The sequence below is a fragment of the Channa argus genome, chromosome 15 (genome assembly GCF_033026475.1).
Source record: "Channa argus isolate prfri chromosome 15, Channa argus male v1.0, whole genome shotgun sequence".
NCBI lineage: Eukaryota > Metazoa > Chordata > Actinopteri > Anabantiformes > Channidae > Channa > Channa argus.
In genome coordinates, this window is record NC_090211.1 from 18457554 (window position 1) to 18480622 (window position 23069).

Below are 23069 nucleotides of genomic sequence, written 5' to 3' on the forward strand. Positions count from 1 at the left end.
TTTTCTAAGATTTTATAGTTAAACAAGCAACATGTAAATTAAGGTCTGGGTTTAACTCGTGGAGTAAATCCACTGCTCCCAAATGTTGAAAGGAGCCAGTCGATGCTGTCTGAACATCTTGTAAGGAACCATATGTACCAACGCCTACATGTAGACAGCAGCAGCATCATCACCACTATTGTTCACTTTAAGAAGCACTTCTTTTCCTGTTTGTGGGGGCAACCTTGAGGGGGACCTTACTAGGTTTGGTTGTCTTTGTGAGCAGCAAGAGTCGCCCCTCACGCTCCCCTCTGAGCTCCCCTGTTGGGCCTGGGAATTTCTCAGAAACCTACTAAGGGCGCGTGAAAACATTACTGGGTTGGGGCTACAGTACTTACTGAACCTGTTGCCACCGCTACAAGACTGGATGAGTGGAAGATAATTGATGGATGGTTGGATTAAAAAACTGTTTAAGTGATTACTTGCAGCTGTACACACACACGTTAGTGTCCCTGAAGTGCATTTAACACTGCTATGATGTTAATATAGGTAAATATTCCACTTAGTGTGTGACACAACATAATAATTTCTCATTATAAACTATGCACATGCCAGAACAGATCTCATATCATGTAACTGTTACTCTTGTCAACGTAATGTTAGGTCTGAGTGGATTTTTGTGTGTGTGATTTAACACTTCAGCTGACACACACACACACACAGACTCAATATACAGTATGTCATTACAGATGTTAGCACAATGTGCTATGACAGTTGACTGGTGTATGTGAGGAATGTAGCACCGCTCCTCTCAACAGGATGCAATGTTTGCAATGAAGCAAGCAGCACAATTGCTTTCTATAATTCCCCAGGCCGGAATGACTTCTGTTTTCTTTTACTATTCTTTTCCTCCTCTTATCTTGATTTCTTTAAAAAAAAAACAAAGCACTTATTTCATTCAGAGTGACAGAGTCACCTCTGGCTAGCCAGCGACAGTCAATAACCCACCGACATCCAGCAGTGGGACGAAGAAAGGGAGTGAAAGGTGTAACCAGAAATAGTACGTCTGTTTGTCTTCCAATTCTTTTTGTTTTTAAGTACTAAATCACTTTGAGGTGTGTGTGCGTGCCGTAGATAAAGGAGCCATTGTATGTGTGTGTGTGTGTGTGTGAGACAGACCAACACATTTATGATGACATATTTGTGTCATACACTAGAAGTGAGACAGCACAAGAATTCTAAATGTCACCGACACGTTGTCACAAAAATGCTCAGTCAAAAAGAATAGATGGGAGCAGGGAAAGAAAGAAACGAGACAGGACAGCAAGTAAGGAATGAGAAAAATCCAGAACGAGGGCATAAAAAAGAAGCAGCAGCACACTAATGACAGGTGGAGACCATCAATGTGAGTGACAGGAAAAAAGTGACAGGAAAAGGTGTGTGAGCTGTGACTTCAATGATATTATCAGGCGTTAAGAGCAAATACAACTAAACAGTTAAACCAGTTTGACTGACTGACAGCATCTGGCTCCTTAGGTCCTTATTATGAACAGGAGAGGAAAGACACGCTGCATGTGAACCAGTCAAACACACTTAAAAGCAGCAGAACACTTACAAAGACAATTACTGCCAGTCGCTGAGCCAACAAAGCAAAAGGTGAAATGCTAGGCAGCTTGCGAGATACAAGCCAGACATTCAGCAAGTGACCAGGTGTGTCATCAGACAAAGCGAGCGCTAGGAAATATCAAAAAGCTCCTCAGGTGATAAAGCTAAGAAGTAAACTAACCGAGCTTTGTCGCTTTCTGCCAATCTCTACTGCACCATTTTAAAGGCCTGGAATGGAGGCGTGAATAATCATCTCCTTTTCTGTTTGGGAAGGGATGGCTCGGAGTTTGGCAATGTCCCGGAAAAAACAGGAACGAACCGAGGAATTTACAGGTTGGCCAGGACCCATAGCTAAGTGACGAAGAGTAGACGAGACAAGACGAAAAAAATCCCCAGACTCTTTCACCTTCTTCTACCTTCTGCATCGAGCATGCACTGTCTACTGGACACAAATGATTTTTGTTGTGAAAGCGTTCGGCTCCAACTTGCACTAGCAATGTTGGCCAGCACTTTTTAAACACAGCACGTTAAAATAAAAAAAACAACAACAAATGGCCGTCGGTGTTTGGCTTTAGGTATCAGACAGAAAACAATGAATGGACTTAAGTAACCAGGTTACAGTTAGCTTTCTCGGAAAAGCTGGTGTCTGAAATCGGGGCAGGGGATGAGGTCGTTTTCTGTTGGTGAATGCTGATTTATTTGTATTTTTTTTGCCACATAACCAGGTTTCTAATCGTCTTTCTCCAACTGCCCGTGTTCGTAAGAAAAGGCTGCAGACAGGAAGATGCAGCTGAGTGAGAGATTGAATGAAAGTGGGCGTCATTAAGGGGGTGGTGCTGCCTCATTTCAAAAAAGAAAGTCTGTCTAAAGTCTGACAGAAAACATAACTAACACAGTCTAAATAAATATCTTTCCCCCGCAGATTATTTAAATCCTGAATCTTTCTGTTTAGTATCAGCTGGATGCGTCCCCCCCCGCCCGCTTTTTTTTCCCTTTCTCTCCCCCAGTGCTGTCACTTCGCTGCGACATAAACACACGCACAAAAATAATATGTAGAAAGCAGTGTTTTCTGTCGCTACACAGTTCAGATCTGTGCAAAGCTTCCAAAATAAGAAAGCGGGTTGCTCTTCGGCTGCATGTGTACACGGATTTCCAGAAAGCAGGTTTCTTAAGTGCATGTAAACACAGTCATTGGAGGAGATCAGCTTGTATTGTATCCATCAGCTCATCTAATGTAGCAGCTACACACACGTCCGAGTACGTAACTGACTGGTGATGGTGCATTATTTTGCACAGTGGGTTTCACTTTTTTCTTTACTAGACACCATCACTTTGCCAGACACTTTGACTCTACATCAGTGTCCCACTGAAGTCAGGAAATAGAAATGTTTTTTTTTTTTAATATTAACACAATGCAGTCTGAGCACAGCCTGCTGAACTGTGTGTCACTCGTGTCTTCTTCTTGGGAACCTTTTGAAGTCAGTAAGTCCACACCTGTTTTTAATACCCGTGTTCCTCATGCCAACCTGAACAAGAGGTAATAAATCCTTTTTATTTTATCCCAACAGTTTGCTGGGCTACGCCGTGTTTACACCAAAAATATAAACTGTGTCACATGGGTGTGTGTGTGTGTAGAGCTACTTTATGAATGCTAATCTTCATAATGTTTTGGGTGGCCGTGCTGCAGGTATGTCCAAAACTAATGCCTCCAGCATAAACACGGGCACAAAGTACCATCCAGAAAGTTCTATTAGGTTCAATTATTCTTTCATTCCCACATGACGCAATGTAGTTTTCTGAAATGAACAAGGAGGGCTGCAATTTTTCAACTTATGGCGAGACAATGGAATTTAATCCTGGCACAGACCTGTTCAAAGCTTTGCAGTTTCACACCCACAATCCTTAAAGAGAAGGTTGTACAAGCATGTTAAGTTATTTTCTTACATATGGCAACACGGATGCAAAAGCAGCTCCTTGTTGGAAGACGACGCGTCGCTTTGTAGAACTAGTTTAACCAGAGCCAAAGGTTAACTTGGTGGTATACCTGCCTTTGTCTCAACCACCTTAATATTCTCATATTAACAGAACACAATTACGTACAAATCATTTAAATATTTTCTTTATACTGTTGTCAGATAAATGAAGGTTAAAGCAAACTGCAAAAGATGGATTTGGGGGTTTTTTTGCACATAATAATTGTGGAACTGGGGCTTTTATGTACACATCAAAACATTTGCATCCCAACTATAAGAGTTTGCATGAATATGTTCTAATGCTCTGCAAACATTTAACGCAATATTCATTTCGTTTTTTTGTTGTTTTTTTTTGTCCCCAGCCTCATCATAATCAGGGTAAGGGTGGAAAAGGCTAATTCATGCATGCAGACATACAGAAATAACTCAAAGCGAGAACCGTGTCATTGTACCTCCCGACTGCAAAGCTGCAAGTACGTCACCCTTCACCTCTATCCTGCCTTCGCATAGAACAACTGATGACACGCAATTAAATCAAAAGCAGCTTCAAAGATGAGACCAGGCTCTCTCATGTGACAGTAAGCCCATGAAAAGGGTGATGTTTTACTTCTGAAGTCAATTAAAGTTATTAAAAAAAAAATGAAAGATGCATAACTGTCTCAACTGGCTGCTGTCCTTGTGAAAACCTGTTTCTTTGTGGAAGTCTTGCGTAAATTCGAGTCTTCGTATCATCACGATTGCGAGTTTAGTTGAAGCACTACCTTAATATGAGACAATCTGAGTCTTCATGGGTCTTTGAGGGGACACTAAAGAGGATGCTGTGGGTAGGTGAACAAGTGGCTCTGGGTGTGAGGGAGAACTCCATCTTTTTTTCCATAGTGTGCAGAACATCCCCTGCAGTCAGAGTTTTCTATCACAGTATTCCCACCCTGATCTCGCCCTCTTGTTTTCGCCTCCCTTTAAGCAATTATGTGCCTTACTGTGATCTTTCCAAACAACACTGTGGGGCTCACCCATCCTGGCAGAGGAGCCAGGAAACATGACGGAACAGGTAAAACAGCACGGCACCCGGTTTTCATGTACAATCTGCTGATGGTTTTTAACGTGACGTCTCTGGCACAAACGAAGTGTCACTAATGATTTAATGAGGTTTCTGAAATGGGAGGGGTTGGCCTGTTAATCACCTCATTTCTCCAGCGCGCGCACTCACGGAGTAGGTGCAGGAAAGTCCTGCAGGTGTCATGACAAAGGTGTGCGCGGTGGATTATGTATCTATGTGGGTGGGTGTGTTTTGCCTGGCAGGGTCACACCTGTGGGGCGGTGCCGCCGGCGGGGATTCACTCTCTCTGTCTCCGTTTGACAAGCTTAGGTCCTGAATCTGCTAACGGGGAATAGAAACGGCTGAGTGTTAACGCACCATGGGCGATCACAGGAGTCGCGAGGCTGGCGGAGGTAGTGGATTCCTGAGGTGCCACGAGTCTGAGGTCCAGCTGATGGAGCTTTCTTTGCTTTAGTAGAGTTGCCTCGTGACAGTTGGTTAAGATTTTTTTAAAGTACTTTGTTGGACTCGCGACATGGCGCTGTCCCAGATACAGTGCCTTGATGAGAACCACGTGAACCCGCGGACGCACGAGTCAAAACCTGAGTTTCTCTACTGCGAAGACCAGCGGCTCGCGCTAGAGGCTCTGCTCCGGGATGGCCGCGAGGCCTTCACGAAGCACCTGGAGGCGCGCGGCCTCCGAGGCTTCCTCTCGGACCTGGAGCTGGAAACTTTCCTCGAGGCGGTGGAGCCCTACGACCCGGACTCAGATCTCTTCCCCGTGAATGCAGAGGACGACGAACCCCCGCTCTCACTGCACTATTGGCCAGACCTGTCGGACACATCCGTGCCTCAGTTGGACCTGGGTTGGCCCGACAGCGAGTCTTACCGCGGGGTGACGCGGGCGACGGTGTACACGCAGCCGCCGCTCGATGGTCAGGCGCACATCAAAGAGGTCGTCCGGAAAATGATTGCGCAGGCGCAAAAGGTACGTGGGCCCGCTGATTCTGGACACAATGCTCCAATTAGGTGTATTTAGCGATGTCTGGTAAGTTTAAGTCATAGTTTTGACCCCCCCCCCCCCCCAACTTAAATTTGATATTTATGGTTTTAACAGAATCAAATTCACAGTTAGTGGAGTACTTTTAATTGCATACTTTAAGTTAAATTTAGAGCATTTACTTTGGACTTTTATTTGAGTTAGAAGATTTGATCTTTTCTTTTTAACTGTAAAATCCTGGCCATCATAGACTACGCTAACTACCCTTTGCACAGCCCCGTCATCAGGCAGAAAAGGGTTTTCAGGGGCAGACTGCTGTCCCAGTCCTGATCCACGGATGGTCTGAGGAGGTGTTTCGTCCCCCAGGCCTTCAGATGGATTAACTCCTCTCAGTGCCACAGGCTGGACCCCGGACTGTTTTGTTGCATTGTGGGCTGTGGGCTGTGGGACTGTGTTTCCCTCCCGCACAACCCTGAACTTTATCACTATTATGATACATTTAATGCTTAGTTAACTAGGTTCATTGGCTAAGCATAGGGGTGTACTACTACTATTCATTACCATGTGTATTCATGTTTTATTTGTATTTTATTTAGTCTATTTGAGCACTTTAAGCTGTGTAAGCTACTGGATGCCTTCAATTTCCCCCAGGAGCAATTAAGTGTCTGTCTGTAGTGGAGTGTTTTTGCCCATCATGTTGCTTATATCAAAGCAAGCCACCTCACACCCTTTTTATGACTGAAGAACTGTATGTGACGGCGCTGTCCAGTCCCTTAAAAGACCAAAAAGCTTCCTAATGCTGCTAAATTTGTGGAGTTCTCAGGCCCTTAGTTGTCTGTCCTCACCGTTCAGAGGATTAAGTGAAATGTTGATGTAATGTTGCCTTGAGCCATTACTCTGTTGAGTTGTGAGGTCAGAGTACAGACTGCTGGCCAAATGAGACAATCCGGAGTAAAGTACAACTTGACTAAACCGCTTTATCAGGGACAGAAAGAACCGCGGCACACTGCAACCAGCAACACAGGGAGATAATTCTGGATATTTGCATGAGCGTGTCCACTGCTGCCAGCGTTCATGGACTGTGTGCGTGTGTGTGTTCCTGCAGCTGACGTGCAAGCATCTCGATAATCCACCTCAGGCCGACAACCGGAACTGTGTTTATGCATTTGCTAATGTGCCTGCGTCAAAATCGTATGTGTGCATTTTCCCCATGTGTGTAATCCAGGTTTTGTGTGTCTCCAGGTGATAGCTGTGGTGATGGATGTCTTTACTGACGTCGACATCTTCAGAGACTTGCTAGATGCTGGTTTCAAAAGGAGAGTTGCGGTTTACATCCTGTTGGAACGCACAACGCTACCTCATTTCATGTCCATGTGTCAGCGGGCCAACATGCACGCCGGACATCTCAAGGTGAACCATGTCGCCTGCTGCGGGTTTTTGTATAACAATCTGAATCCTGCAAGAGAGTAAGGCTTGGTTAGAAAGAGGCTACCATGTACGTAAAGGTAAAACAAGTCTAACAAGTTACTGGTTAGCATATGAGCATTTGTTGCTTCCCCCAGGACAGCGATAGGTCATAATAACCAGATTTATAAGCTGTCAGAAAAATGTTAACTTCATCAGGAGTCTCTTAAGGATATGTGTGAATTATGGAGAGTAAATGTTTCATGGAGAGACAATATTTCACCCCTGGATAGTGAGAGAAATTCTAGATGTTCTCAGAGGTCGCATCATTATTTTGAGAGTGGCACTGTATATATACCACCATTGTGTAACAAAGTAGGAATTATCTTGAGAAGGAACAACATGCAGTGCAATAAAAACATTATTGTTATGTATGGATCATGAAAGCATATGGCATTTCTCCCTCTTCTCTCTCTCTCAAACACACACCAACACCAGGGTTCACGCACAAACCAGCAAACCCTTCTAGCTGGCACCATACCATAGAGGAATCTCTTACCTCTTTGTGTCTACCTTGAGCCTTTTATTCCATAATTGGCTGCACACAAAGGAGGACACGACTGAAAAAGGGCAAAGAAATCTGAATTTGATCATGTTGGGACACGTGAGAGTGAGTTACAAGGAAAACGCATCCTCAGTAGACTGTATTGAGACATATTCCCTTTGATCAAACTGCCAAGCTATGAACCGTGATTGTTCTGAGTCTAGTCAGCCAATATAACCATCTTTGGTGTAGAGTAAATAATGGGCTTAACGGTGAGCAACTAACAGCACATTTTATTAGGTGGAAGGCAGAATTTTTACTCTTTTGCTTTGCAGCTTCTGAGTTGTCCTCCTTTCTGTAAGGAGACAATTTAAAACCCATCAAAAAAAAAAAAAAGTGAAACACAAAGGCACCAATAGCCTGATAAACATTTAATACCATCTGGATTCTGAGCAAAACAGCAGAAAATACCACAGTGTCACGTGCAACACATGCCATGATTACACATGACATAAGAATTTTAGTGTAATTAGGTTTTCAACGTGTTTGATCCTCATGGTATCTGCCTGTTTTTTAAAGTTATATTCTGAAGTTATTTTGTTGCTCACACAGATGTCCTCTGGTATCATTAAGTATTCCACATACATGCAAAAAGGGCTGTTTTTATCTCAACCAAATGTGCTCGCATTATATTAGATGGATATAGTTTATTGTGACAGCTGGCTGGTGTTTATTTGTTCACTTGCTCATAAAGCTCAGAGTAGAAGAAGAAATAGATGAAGCGTTTTATTGTAGCTCACCGAGGTGTGTTTGACAGCTGGCATACCTAGAAGGTGATTTTATGTGTGCACATCTTTGTGGCTTTGCTAGTGTATGGCCTTAACAATACTGGCTTGAGCTTGGATTTTTCACAAATCATGGGCAATTTAATTTGGGTTTTAGGGTTTTATTACACTGATCAACAGAAAACAACATCTTCATGCCCAAGTGAAAGATGATCTCTGTGAATAATCTAAATTAATTAAAAATATAAAATTGAAAATTGTTTATCGCTTGAGTATTGGCCCCTTCAATGTGAGGCACCTGCATCTCTCTTGCAGCCACTTGGTTTTAGAGGTCACAAAGTTAAATAGACATCCTCTTAGTGCAGTGAAGATAGTAGTATGACTACACCTTCATCCGGAAGGTCCAGTTAGTAGTGAGATTTGAAATTCTAGTGAGACTATTGTGTACTGAGTGACTGTGCATGAAGAGGCGTAGTGAAAGGGAAGCCACCAAAACGTCTTTGATATTAAATCTCCGTTTGAGTTAAATAGAAGAAGCTTCTGTGGTCTTGTGAGACCAAATTAGGGTTTTTTTGGGCATCATACTAGATGCTATGGCAGGCATACGCTGCACGTTTCTGCAGATGCACCATCCCCCATGTGAAGCATAGAGTTGGCAGCATCCCACTATGGGCCTTCTTCTCTGCAGCTGCTCCTCCTTGTTCAAAAGGGCAAAACATACGAAAATCTTGGAGGAAAACCTGATGTCACTTGCAAGAGAACTCCAACTTCAAAACATTAACTGAATAGTCTGAATAGTCAGACCCTAGACCTCGACCAAGTTGAGATTTTGTGGTTGAACTTAAAGGGTTGTTCACTCATGATTTACATGCAACCTGACGGAGCTTGAGCAGGTTTTGCAAAGAGGAATGGGGAATAATTGCAGTCATAAATGAGAGGGTACCTAGCAGGTAGGGTTAATACAACTTGAGTTTTTACAGGAATAGGTGAGATGCAGGAATAAAGTGGGGGGGGGGGGGGGGGGGTAGACAGTATGATAGGAGGGGCATGTGGGAGTACTTGACATCAGCAAAGAAGAGCCAGATTCTTCGGTCTATGGAGGTTTTTTGACTATATTACAGTGACGCTTAGTAGAAGCATTTGATCGTTCTTGTCTGTTAAAGCTACACTGCAGTTTTTCATTAAAGTTTTTTCCGTGGTTGTTCTTTCACATAACTCTTTTTATGACAATTTAAGTGCCTCATCATTTATAGCCTAGAGCTGAGTACACACACAAAAAATGAAAATACCATATATTAAGATGATCAGTTAGCCAAAGGAAAGTACTACAAGTGTTTCTGTTGTTTGACAAGCCGCGCCAGGAATAATCTGCTGCATCAAGATAGCTGGTTATATAAATGTATTTGTTTTTTGGCTGCATCAAAGATCAGAACTCGGGCCCTCTGAGAAATGTGGCACAGGTAGAGTTTTGGAGCCAAAGGCTACGCTGTGTCTGCGCTCCTGCTGAAATGATATGGTCTAAGTTTAAACTCACAACAACCAAAACAGTGAAGGTATGTGTGTGCCCTGCTGGGAAGAGTTTAAATAAAAAATATTCCAAAAGATAACATCAAATAGCTTGGTAACAGCTTTCTGTCAGCTTCTTGATGTAAGCAGCTGGTGAACTATGTGCAGAAAAATAACACACACAGGCTGCTACCAGAAATAACCAGTGCAGCTATGTTTTAAATGTGAAGATATTGAAGATTGCACCTTTTATCTATGATATTATTCTGTGTTTTTATTAAAAAGGAGGGAAGAAGCAATGAAACCCAAAGCAAATCAGGGTGAAAGAACCAAGAAAGACTTGCTACAGATTCCTCGTGGTTCCTTTTGATGTCTTATCTGAAATGTTGTTGCAGACTTTTATGATTACAACACCATATACTGTACCACCCAGTTATTAAATTAGATGTTAGTTAAATGTTAACACGGGTGTTCATTGACTAAATTGTGGCCAATGTGCCTGTCCAAGTGGGTGTGTGTACACATTCTTAATCCAAAAGATATGTGAGCGCCTATGTTTTTCAGCAGTTCCGTTTTCTTTGCACTGAACTGCAGGAAAAGCAGAGGATCGAGAACTGACACCTGTGGTACACCTGGGAAACCTGATCCAAAAGTATTTGTGCAGTATTAGGTGCTGTGTTTTTCAGTCAGACGTGATCAACAACAGGCAAGTTCTAGCAAAGTTAAATTTAAAAAAAAAAATCCTATGAGAATGGTGTGGTCCACAGTGGTAAACGCAGCACTCAAATCTTGCTATGACAAAGCAGAGATTAAATCAAAATCCCTCAAAGTTTATATATTGTTGGTTATGCAAGATGTAATCACGGGCCTTACACTGGATGTGGTGTTTTTTTTCAATTTTGTTATGTCTGTAAGCTTGTTAAAAAACAAAAAATCAAGCTGAAGCAGATGATATTAAAGGGATCACACATAAGAATGTTCGTGAGAGATTAAAAACTTTATATTATATATTTATATTATTTATATTTATATATTATATTATTATATTTAGATTAAACTTTATACTAACTATAACTAAACCTTTGTGTGTGTTACAGCACCTTCGTGTTCGCTGCATGGACGGAGCAGAGTTCTACACTCGGTCCTGCACCAAGGTCAAAGGGCGAATGGGGCACAGATTCATGTTCGTCGATGGAGACAAAGCCGTGTCTGGATCATACAAGTCAGTGTGTGTGTTTGTCAGTGAGTGAGTGTGAGAAAGTGATCAAGTCGCCAAGAGTGAAAGAAAAACATTTTGTTTGTGTGCTCCACCTGTCTTTGTTTCGCTGAGCACTGCATAGAGAAATATGAGTAAAGAATGCACGGTGTCTGTTAAAGTTCATGTTTCAATATTCTTTACATCCTGGACAGACAGGTTGTATAGGTATCCTATGCACAAGACAAGCGATTTCTAAGTCATTTTGCAATTTTGACTCTACTTTATGTTATTGTGAGGCTTTAAGCATGACCCATGACAGTAGAACAATAATGGAAATGATCCAATCTTAATGACTTATTGCAAATCTTAGTAGTAACAGTTGTAAATTAGAACTTAACTTGTCAGTCACTGTTTCAATGAATATCAATTTTACTAGAGTTCAGTGGCAAAACAACAGCACGTATGCAGCTTGGCAGATTGTATGTACCTTATTGTGAATGTTCTCTTTACTTTCTTTAGTTTCACCTGGATGTCTTCACGATTGGACAGAAATCTCATCACCGTGGTCACTGGCCAGGCAGTAGATGCTTTCGACCGGCTTTTCCGGCACCTTTATGTGACCTCCAGCTCCGTTGACCTCCGGCAAATCGCCACGGAGCCTGAACCTGAGCCGGAGCCTCTCCCACAGCCGGCTGCTGTGGTCCCTCCTTCTGCTGCTCTTGCTAGGAAACTGTACAACCCCAAATATGCCCTGCTGACTATAGGAAACCCTAGCCAGACCTCTACCCCTTCTGCTGACCCCAGTAGCTCCAAAGAACCCCTTAATCTGGAGAACTCCAAGAATCCAGATGTTCCAGAAACCGACAAGAGGAGAAAGAAACGGGCCAGTAAAGAAGCTATAGAAGTACCCCCCCTCCATCCTGGACTCATTGATCTAGAAAAAGCATGCTTGATCTCATATTTGCCCACGTGGCCAGAGCCTGACCCCCCCAGCGATGTAATTGGGTTCATTAACATTCGAGATTCCAGCAAACCTACTCAGGTTCATATGCAGCGATCTGAGATGTTTGAAACCAGCCAAGCAATCAGGTTCAGCAGTCCACTGAGCATGCCAAAGGAAACCCTTCCAGAGGTTGCCAAGCCCAGACAGTTCACTGCTAAATGTGACGAGGTGAAAAAACTTCAACCAATGGGAGATAAGACCAAGGCTGGTGAGTCTCTGGTAGACAGTGTTCAGCCAACACAACTCACTCCACAGCCCGATGACATCAAATGTAAAAAGGAAGGGCATGAACAGGAGCCTTCATCTGGACAGAAGTCTAAACCTACCAAGGACACTACTGAGGCTCACAGAATCACCACAAAGAATAAACTGCTTTCAAGCACACCTCTTGTCCAAGATGCAGGCAGCAACACTACACCTCACCTCATTGCACACACAGCTGCCCAATCCAGCAGCAGCAAGGTGTCCACTCCTAACAGTCACGGGTCTTCAGACAGCACACAGACTGTCACAACAAACAGTTCTAAGTCAGAGTCACTTCCAGAATTGAACACTCAAAACAAAGCAGAAACGACTTTAAACACACAAAGGCTTGTTGCACATGAGACACAAACACTGGAGTCTACCAGCACACAGTCTCCACACCTGCATGCGCCAGCTGAGTCAAACTCAGAGCAGTGCACACAAGAACCAACAGGGCTGCCACCTACTAATTCACACACACAGCAACAAAGCTCCTCTGAAATGACTTCAGTCATCCACAGCAACATTTCTACAGCCTCTGCTTCTGAAACAAACTCTCACTCCACTAGTGTAACTACAAATGTCTGCACTCCTTTGTCCTCCACTTTAGCTTCTCCTGTCCTTCCTCCTCTCGCCTCTCCTTCTGGAATGTTAGATCTTACCCCTCCTTCTTCCACCACATCCCCACCTCCGCCAATCCCCAAACCTCGTACCATCCATCTGGTTATCAAAGGCACCAATGAGGATCTGCCAGAGTTCAGTGTTGACAGGACTGAGCGCTTGGCCAGCATGGGACAACTGGTGGTCCACAGTAAGCCCGAGGTAGCAACTGTGGCGCAGACCCCACCAGAAAAAGAGCCAGAGACCGTCCTAGAACTACACACTAGCAAAATGGGGAAGCAAAGAGACACTGAGAACACAGGAAGTCCTGAAGAAGCTCCACAACAAGAACGGACTGTGGCTTCCAAAGAGACAAAGGGTAAGGGAGCAGTTGCACTAGATGATACTGCAGCAGAAACACAAGCCCAGTCAGCAGTTTTGATACCTGATGCTCCAAAGGCAGGCGGTGTGCATATTCAAGAAATGATTCCAAAAGAAATCAACCCATCTACAAATGGCAAAATAACCTCAAAGACACAAACAGACCAAACAGCCACAGTAGTGACAGACACCAAGACCTTAGAAAAAGCCCTGACCAACTGTGAGTTGGCTCAAACAGCAAGTGAAACAAGCAACAATGTGACACAACAGACACATCAAGCAAGAGGACATGAAACTCAAAAGCCATCACATTGTGAAACGAATCCACCCAGTAATGGTGCGTTAGACAATGTGAAGTGTCTAAACGCTTCAACACACTCTCCTTTTTCTACCACAGCTAACTCCCATTCATCCACAGACAGTGCTGACGATGGCACAAGTGGTCAGATAAGTAATCCAAGTGCCACACCACCACCTCATATGGACAGTAAGGCACATATGTCAAAAGATAACGCGCACATCCACGCCGCCTATCAAGAATCACAACTTGCCTTCAAACCACGGGGAAGCTCACACACTCCAGAAAGACCTCTGCGCTTGCATCTGTCTGACACACACATTCGAGACCTGCGCTCGCAGACCTCGGAGCGAGAACTGTGTTCACTCACTGGTCTCATACGCGCCCCAAGTTCAGAATTGTTGCCTCCAGATTCACGAACGCACACGCCAGACCCTCGTTCATACACTCCAGACTTGCAAAGCCCTACGCCTGACGGTGGCGACGGACATGTCTCGCCGAGGGACAACTCCACTGTCTCCACCACCTCGGAGGAATATTATGAGTGTTGTGAGTCACCTTTTCGTGACCCCATTTTTGACAGTGCGGGTTATCGCAAAAACGGGACACCGGAGGATCATGTTACCTTCACACACACAAATACCCCAAATGCTGCAACCATCACCACCTCTTTTGTCAGTGCTGCAGACGTAAATCATAACACTCATCCAGACAAGAATTCATCATGTAGTGAAACACAAACGATAATGAGGTGGGAGGAGCACACTGCAAGTGAAGAAAATGAAAAGGAGAAGAATGTGGCAGAGAGGAGAACAGAGCAGGGTTCCCAGGAGATAGAGACGAGAGGCAAAAAGGAAGCTAAGAAAACAGAAGAGCATTTAGTACGAGGTATAGATTTGACAGAGGTAGTGGAAAAAGACAATGAGTCCCAGCCCCAAGCCCCTAAGAGAAAGAGACCTCTGAACAAATCAGCAAATGAGAGTCTGGTCGATGGAGGAGCAGCTCTGGGAAATTCAACCAAAGAGGGAACGGATACAAAGCGATTGTCCACTTGTGGCCTTAAACCTGATAGGGTTTCTGCTGATGGGGAGAGACCAGACAAGGAGAAGGTGGTGGACAAGGCGGCACTGAAACACAGCAAGATGGAAAAGAGAGACAGGGCCCAGTCAACGAGAGACACTGACGGACAGAAGGTATGAACAGTAAGGCAGCAGATCTTCTCAGCTTTCTCCTTGTCACAACAATGATTGTTAAAGCTACTACACAGGTCAGTCTAACAGAAGCATTTTGTACTTTTCAATTTTCAAACCATTTTGCAGTATTGTGTTCAGCGTACACCAGTGACATGAAGGGTAAGCACAGTTCAGTTTATCCACTTTTTGCGGGGACCTGCTGTATAGCTTTAGGACTATATTTCTTTAAAAAAGCTCGAGGAGGAAGTCATGTATCCCTCTTGTTCCTGTTGGTGTTTCTGTGGTAAATCTTTGCATTTTCCTTATTCTTCATTTTTAAAAGAAGAATCCACAACGTTAAGAGCAGGCGCTAAATTTGTAATTAGGAAAAATTAAGATTTATTAACATTAGTCAGTGTGTCACATTTTTAAATCCCTTAAATGGACCCGGTTTTAGCGTTTGACCTCATTCCACAACACTAAATGATATTATAAATCCATCCATCATCTGGAAGGTTTATCCCATTGTGTAGGCCGGGAGCCTCTCCCACCAGGGTGAGAGCTCGGGTCCTCCCTGGACTCGGGGCCAACACAGAGACATACGAAGACAGACAACCATTCGCACTCGCGGGCAATTTGGAGTCGCATATTAACCAGACATGCCCACATAATCAAATAATTATTCATGCATATCGTCAAGAGAATGAATTAACAATTTAATTAGCTTTAGTGGCTAATTAGCACACATACTGTATATGAGTGACATTTTCATATAACTATGAAAAAATATGACTTATTTCTCATATCGCCAAACTAGTGCTTGAGTGGCTCCTTTTTTACTGTATATGGTTGACTCTACACAACATTGTAGATCATTTAAACAAGTTTTTTTATCATTTATATTAATAATAAATCTTAATTTTGAATGATACTATTTTTGGTTCACTATATTTCCTCAGTACATCAACATGCTGAGTGGAAGGAGCCTATGCAATGCCAGCAGAACAATGACACCGAATGTTATGAACTGCTGCAAAAGTGCAGCTGCTTGAACTTATGATCTCTCAGTGAGCTGTTACAGTCATTAGCTCAGATCTGTTGATGCTCAGTGCTGCTCTTTCAATGTGTGAAATATTTAACAGTTGCCGTGTGGCTTTCTATTAATGCACTATATCTATTGGTTTTTTTCTGCACACGAAGCACCATCAGGGAATGCAAACGGACACATGAGATAAGCTTGTCGGTGAAGTGACATAATTTAATAGAGGAACAATGACCACGCTTACAGGGCAAAGACGCAGGTACAGCTAAAGCAAACCCACAGACAGCAGGCACGGTGGTCCGAATGGGTTTCCACAGCACGACAATCTGGCATCGAGTGAAGGACATTAGTTTAGATTAAATATGAAGGACTCATTAGCAGGGAGTGAGCAGATGGCTGTGGGGAATCCGGGGGCATTTGGTGGTTGGATGGAGAATCTAAAGTGTACAAAGTTTTTCACGTGATGTCATCAATCACATGACACCTGGCTCTATTGGACATGTTGCATAGACTCATACATAGTCTGTGGTCCTGAGATGTCTGCTGTTTATCTGTTTTGCAGACCTCAGCGTGTGGTGCAAGTGTTGTGCATTTTGTTTTGCAGTTTTGCATATGACATATGTACATATACCTCAGACGTTTTTTGTACTTCGCCCATGTTAGAAAAACCCAAATAACAATAATTTAGTTTCCTCCTATAAAATATAACAATTACATGGCAGCTCAGGTAACTGAGAGATCATTTTAAAAGGTATTAATCTGGTAAATTGCTAGTTCCCAAGCTACAACAGACCTAGTAACTCAGACAGTGTCAAACGTGCACCGCAGTCCAATCAGCGACGCGTCCAATATGGCAACCTAAACAAAGGATCACGTGACTTGATGACATGGGTGAAAAACCTAAATTCAAATGTACAGTTTCTGCGTGTGTGTGTGTGTGTGTGCTTAACATGAAGATTGAATCGAAATTAATATTTATCAGCATAATTTAACTCCCTCTCTGTTGACCTACACCATTGGCTAACTCACTGAGGCTTTTTTTATTTGGGCTGGTTACCTCAGTTCAGTTATGCAATATTAAAAAAAAATGACAGAGCTCATATTTGCAAAGTGCTGTGCTTCTTCCTTGTGCAATAAACTCACATTTTTACAGTGCATTGTATATTAGTTGCAAGCACATTAATAGAAGGCGGACGAGGAACTTGTTTCTAATAATGTTTCTAATAATTCCAGTCAAATACATTTTGTTCTCCTCTCCTCTCCTCTTCTTATGTTTATTCCCAAGCCTCTCCATGGACGACAGCAGCAGCAGGGTGGTGGGTCGTCTTCTCCTACCAGAACACCCAGACCTCCTCGACCCATTTCAGCCACCCAGCCTTTGGGGACTCGTCTTTGTGAAAGTCATCAGCTAAACCAGGCAGAAAGCAAGGATCTTCACGGTAGCTTTCAAGTCTTAGATAAAACCTCATCTCCTCGCAGACCTCCGTCCAGACCACCCCCACCGATGGTGCTGGGTGCTAGCGGGTCTGCAGGTGGACAAAAGCAGGCCAAAATCTCCCACAGCCAGAATAACCTCCCCTCTCAACAGCATCCAGCAGCACAGAGCAGGGTGAGAGTTGGACAGTCACCAAGTCAACATCCTTACCTAAAACCCCACTCATCCCTTTTGCTGACACAGTCCAACATCCAGCCACGGCCCCATCCTCGTTCCCAGAACCAGTCGGTATCAATCCGGGAGGCACATAGGGAGGAGGAAGCAAGGGCACCATTTACTATCACCTTTGGCAGACTATACAGTCTGAAGGGCCTGAGGGACAAAATGAGCAGGCTTCCAGCTCAGAGCAAGAAAAGCGGCAAGAGAGGCGGCACCAGCTCTCCGGTACAAGGACGTAAGAGCACGAGCTAGTCTGGCACACATTTCTTTGTAACAAGTGAAAAGAAGAAACTAAAATAGAAAACTGAAATTGCGACTTGACGCAGCATGTGTGCTTAGGACAAAATGCCCAAAGCGAGTATCCATCCTGTTAACACACGAAAGGCTTGTCCCTGCACAGCTTCTTTCTCCTCTGCAGTTCTTCTTTTCAAATATGTGAAATTTGAACTATGACCTCCTCCTGTCTCGTGTGATGGATGAGGCCCTTTCACGTTGGTTTCCACATGGCAGTTTTCACTATGAAACCAGTACCAACAAAGTGTGACTGGGGGGGGCAGTTTTCGCTTTTTACAGATATTTAATTATACGGCTGCATCTGGACTTAAAATTCTCTGCACATACTGTGGGTCAGGCAAAAAAGAAGCTTTGTGAATTAACCGTGAACTCCTGTACTTAATCAGCACTGGGAGTTAACTCGGTTTTTACGTGTTTCGTTTTACTCGCTTGGGGGGAGAACCATGTTACTGTGAAGTCAAAAATATTCATTTGAAAATGTCATCAAAATGCAGACAGTTCAAAATGTTTGTTGGAAGCAGAGTATGAAATTTTTTTTTCATGAAAATATTCACACTGTAGTCACATAATGTACTGTATTGTACGTGTTACAGGGATTTGCTGTTCTCTGCCTTCGCTTTCTGAGCAGGCTAATAGTACATTTCCAAACGGTAGAACAGGTAAACATGGAAAATAATTTTTGTGTGTGTTTAATTTGTGCCACTTTTTTTTTTCTCTCTCTCTTCCGGCATCTCTACATTTACAAAAAAGGTTATAACATAATATTACAATTATACTTTAATTTTAACACTATTGCAAATGTTCTATTATTGCTTTTCGATGTCTCAGAGCTTTTATTTAGGCTATTTTGTGTTCTCCCATCATGTGCTGCATATTGAAAGGCTACAGTTATTGATTTATTCTTTGTTCACACCAAACCCCATTTACATTCCAAATGGTTTCTGCCTGGAAAACAACGTCACAGCAGCAGTGGCCCCAAACACAAACAAAACACGACTTGTCTGTGCAGACAGATTCAGATGTCCTGCAGATTACAACAACCGTGCACAAGCTGGTGCCCTTGGGTGCTTTCCGAAGGAAAAGTGGAAACGTGCAGAGCTGGTGTTTGCGGGGCAAATAAACTCATGGATGATATCATGGACAATTTGTGCACTTGCTGAATGAATTTGTCTCCTTTCCTAAACCAGCATTGACTACATTGACCTCCTCTTTCTGCAAGTGCTTACAAATATGTCTACATTATGTTTTAGGGTAGATTTCTGACTCATTTGCATATAAGTGTGTTTAGTTTTGTCTCCAGTGCCGAGTAGAATGCGTTTAATCTTGTTTGTATAGAATATAGATAAAGAAGCTTGGATCCCTTCTCTTTGGAGCTGTGCTCTGCATACAGAAATATTTACAACTTGACAATATGCAGCCCTCAGAGCAAAAGAGACTTACTAAACATCCAGGTTCAGTCCTGTTAAAATGGAAGAGTTACTGTACAGTCCTATGCCTATACTGTGCCTATAGCGATCTTTAACAGCATTTTGCACTTGTGCAAATAAGGTAAAATCCATATCAGACATGGCTGTAAGTCACCAAACATCCTACTGTAAATAGCTAATTGAAAATGATCCCAGAGATTATATTTTTTAAGGGAGTACTAATAAAATGTTGCGAACAGTTGCGTTTCTATCTCGTGAAAATCTGCATCTTAAGTGTGAGAACAGTGTTATTTTTTTTCCAGTAAATAAACAAATGCATTGAATGTGTGAAATTACAGAGATGGTTTGTGTCCGGTAAAAGCTTATTGCAAACATGAATTTGCATGTTTAGTTAGCAAGTGGAAGGAAGAGAACGATCTCTTTTACATATTACAGAATAAAATGATGAGCAAACAGACATGCCAACACATTCTGTATATGCAAACTGGTAATTATTCCTGATATCAGCTTGGTGACAGCACCTGGATGATCTAAGCTGTTTCATTAAAAAAAAAAAAAAAACTAAATGATTATTGATGATTTTGTTTTGCAACTACTGCTATAATATAGCACATTTGTTTATTATATAATCTTTCTTATTAGACACTTAAACATCTGGAACCTGCCAGTGGCTGTACATCTGCAGGGAAGCTGTTGGCGATAAAAGGTTTGACAATCAGCCTGTTTAATGTGGCATGAAAAACTGCTCCAAACCAAACACATTACTGGAGAGACCACACTGTGTTGTTTGGGGGCTCGATCTTTAGCCTTGCTGCTTATCCTAATCGTGCCCATCACTGACTGTGGTGTCCACAAGCACCTCTGCGGCAGCCATTGTTGGCTGCAACGCGGAGGGCATTGGGAAAGGGGTGGGATGCACCGTGGAGAGGTCACCGCATCACAGGGTCACACATAGAGACAGAGAAAAAACATAACATACAAGTCTTCGCACGGTGGGTGGAAACCAGAGTAACTGGTGCGAAGGGGGGGAAAGCACGCAAGCACGGGGAGAACACGCAAACTCCACACAGAAAGTTAAGCAGCTGGCTGGTGGATTCCAAGCAGGGCCTTATGTCTGTGGCTTTAAAAAAAAAGACTTTAAAACTGCAAAAGTTAAGTCTTGGCTGAGCAGTATGGGACAAAGATGTGAAGGGTTCATATGAACCCTGCCCAGAGTGACAAGATACAGTTAATAATTCATACAGTCATGTAGACGTGAGGTGAAATCTGCTTTATGAACAGTTTTCTGGGTCACACATCCAGATTTAGAATGAGTCAGAATCAAATGCACACAAACACGTATCAGCAGGGAGGTTGTGGGGGAAGAGAAAAGCAGTGATGCAGAGATACAGAAAACAGAGAAAGAAAGTGAAAATCCCTCTTTTTCTGAGAAGCAAGCCGCGAGAAACAGAAACTTACTGACAGAAGTCTGACTTCAGCATTGACTAGTGTGTTTCAGTTGGGTAAATTCAAATGAACCTTTTTTTTAATGAGTAAATAAATTGCTTTCATATGTCTGAAGTTGTTTTTCCATGTGGAAAACCAAGCATCTGTTAGTCCGTCTCACAATAATATCCCACTTCCCATATCTGTCTGTGGCATCTGTCCCACGTAGTCCACAGGGTTTCACTGACGGCAGTGGTTTGCAAATGCATAGTTTTATGTTTGAAAATATGCTTATTAATGTAGTAAATATGACTCAAACAGGCCTACAGGTACTATTTTCAGCAGCGGATGAATCCACATTGCTGCACATTACACCAGTGTAGGTGGGACTGACTCAAATTTTAATGCCCGTGTTTATGATAATGAATGAACATGTCAAAATCCATAATTGCTTGTGCTGCTCTCACTGTGTTGTTAACATTAAAATAAATATGAGCAGTTTTGAGAAGCTGCCGTGCTCTTCGTCAGACAATTTTAGGCCTGCGCTGCAAACTACTGACCTGCTGCTCTTTAGGGATTTAATTAACAGTTGCAGCAACAAAGAAAAGCATTTGTGATTGTTAATAAAAATACGTGCGCCATCTGTCATGTGACCTGCTGCTCAAGCCGTTTTCTTCCGTGGGCGTTTTCTGATTATTTTTTAGCTTGTTGGTAGCCAGGAACTTTTTATCTGAGCAAACAGTTTGAAGGTGTGAATGTGTGTTTTTTTTTTTTTTTTTAAACATGTACAGTCGGCGAGCCAAGCAGCGTTAACTCATCTCAACTCAAACATCATGCAAATGTCTGTACCAGTGAAGCTCGCACACACACACACACACACACACACACACACACACACACACACACACACACACACACACACACACACACTAGCCTCCATGGAAGTCTTGTGATGATGCTTTTCCTTGTTGTAGATGATTAGATGCTATGATAGTGGGCACATACCCAGAATAGCACTCCATGCACACACTCCATGCACACACTCCATGCACACACTCCATGCACACACTCCATGCACACACTCCACACACACACTCCATGCACACACTTAAGTAGATACCTTCCCTGTTTATCCCTGACAGTCCATTTATATGGAGATGAGAAACTTGGTTAGTAGGTGGACACACACACACACACACACACATGCACAAAGTGGCATGTACGGATCATAATTACGTCATCCATCAGCTGAGCCCTCCAAGCTCATCATAAATGATAATGCCAGGCTAACACTCCGCCTCAGGGGTTGCAAGACAGACACAGATGATACAATGGTCTCTCTCTCTCTCTCTCTCTCTCTCTCTCTCTGTCTCTCTCTCTCACTCTTTCACACACACCCACACTAACACACAAAGCAGTGACTCAGCCATCATTTGAGTTCCTCTGCTCTGTCGATGGCCCTTTGCGTCCGTCAGCTGCCAAGCGGCTCAAACATACACAGACACAAAAATACAGACATCAGTTGTCTTGCAGATGCACAAATATGAGAGAGAAGTGTGTGTGTGTGTGTGTGTGTAGGAAGGTGTAGGTGGACTCGGGGTTTTAGTCAAGACATTCCCTGATATCAACAATTCCCGACACACAGCATGAGTCATTCTTTAATTAGTGTGTTTTTCATGCTCACTCTGGCCTCTGGGTAATGAAATGTCCCATTAGCCTGTTTGGACTTGATTAAAGACACACACGTGTCAGTTCAAATTTCCTTTATGTAATGTTGGGCGAGGGAGGCGTGGGTGTACAGTGGTTAGCACTGTCCCCTACCAACCAAAGGGTTTTCATTTCAAACCTGCGGGGGATGAGTTTGTGAGTCCTCCCCGTGTTCTTGGCCATGGACTCTTGGTCTGTCTGTCTTTGTGTTAGACCTGTGATAGACTGGCTACTTGTCCAGGCCGGGGATCAGAAATGAGCCTTAATGAAGATGTTTAATTTTTAGAAGCATGTCACCTGATGCATTGATCTGTGATCCTTCGTGCCGCGTTCACATGACACACTGTACAAACCAAATCAGATTTAAAAAAAAAAAATCGGATCTGACAATGCGACTCATGTCAGAGCGGTCGGATCAGAATTCATGTTGAGTTTTTTCAATCATCCCTCACTGTGGGAATCTTATAGTCAACACAAACAGAGGCGAAAAGATGAGGGAGTTTCCGGTTTGTTGGATATTAATGAAGAGCTTAGATAAATGAATATGCGTCACACCAGTAGACACATATGTTCTGGTGCTTTGGCTTTTTGGAGTTTGGTGCGAGCAGTTGAGGAGGAATCGCAGGCTCTTCGGTACTGACTTCATCCAGGAGTCGCAGACACATCCACATCATCAAATGTGTTTAATTTTATTTCAGTTTATTGAACATTATGATGTTTGCCATTTGGCTGCACAGGGAAAAGACCAACAGGGAATTCTATTCGGAAAAAAGGCCGCAACTCTTTATTT

General features: G+C 43.0%; 1 protein-coding gene across 5 annotated transcripts; it reads left to right on the forward strand.

Moving 5' to 3' along the window:
• The first annotated feature begins 4934 nt into the window (after positions 1–4934).
• Positions 4935–19385, forward strand: fam83ga (family with sequence similarity 83 member Ga). Of its 5 annotated transcripts, none has more exons than XM_067477088.1 (6): positions 4935–5584; positions 6839–7006; positions 10933–11057; positions 11553–14751; positions 14878–14910; positions 17058–17197. In XM_067477088.1, the coding sequence occupies exons 1-5, from the start codon at positions 5132–5134 to the stop codon at positions 14905–14907; spliced, it is 3975 nt and encodes a 1324-aa protein (XP_067333189.1). In that variant the 5' UTR covers positions 4935–5131; the 3' UTR covers positions 14908–14910; positions 17058–17197. The 5 variants fall into 5 exon arrangements, 4 of the variants coding, with proteins under 4 accessions (XP_067333189.1, XP_067333190.1, XP_067333188.1 ...); XM_067477089.1 differs by having other exon boundaries at positions 11553–14760; positions 17058–17165; XR_010910814.1 differs by lacking the exon at positions 14878–14910 and having other exon boundaries at positions 11553–14825.
• The last annotated feature ends 3684 nt before the right edge of the window (positions 19386–23069 follow it).

Coding starts and splice junctions, on each gene's coding strand:
- fam83ga (XM_067477087.1), top strand. CDS start 5,132: ATGGCGCTGTCCCAGATACAGTGCCTTGATGAGAACCACGTGAACCCG. Junction 11,058..11,552: donor GCCGTGTCTGGATCATACAA/GTCAGTGTGTGT, acceptor TACTTTCTTTAG/TTTCACCTGGATGTCTTCAC. Junction 14,752..17,057: donor GAGACACTGACGGACAGAAG/GTATGAACAGTA, acceptor TTTATTCCCAAG/CCTCTCCATGGACGACAGCA.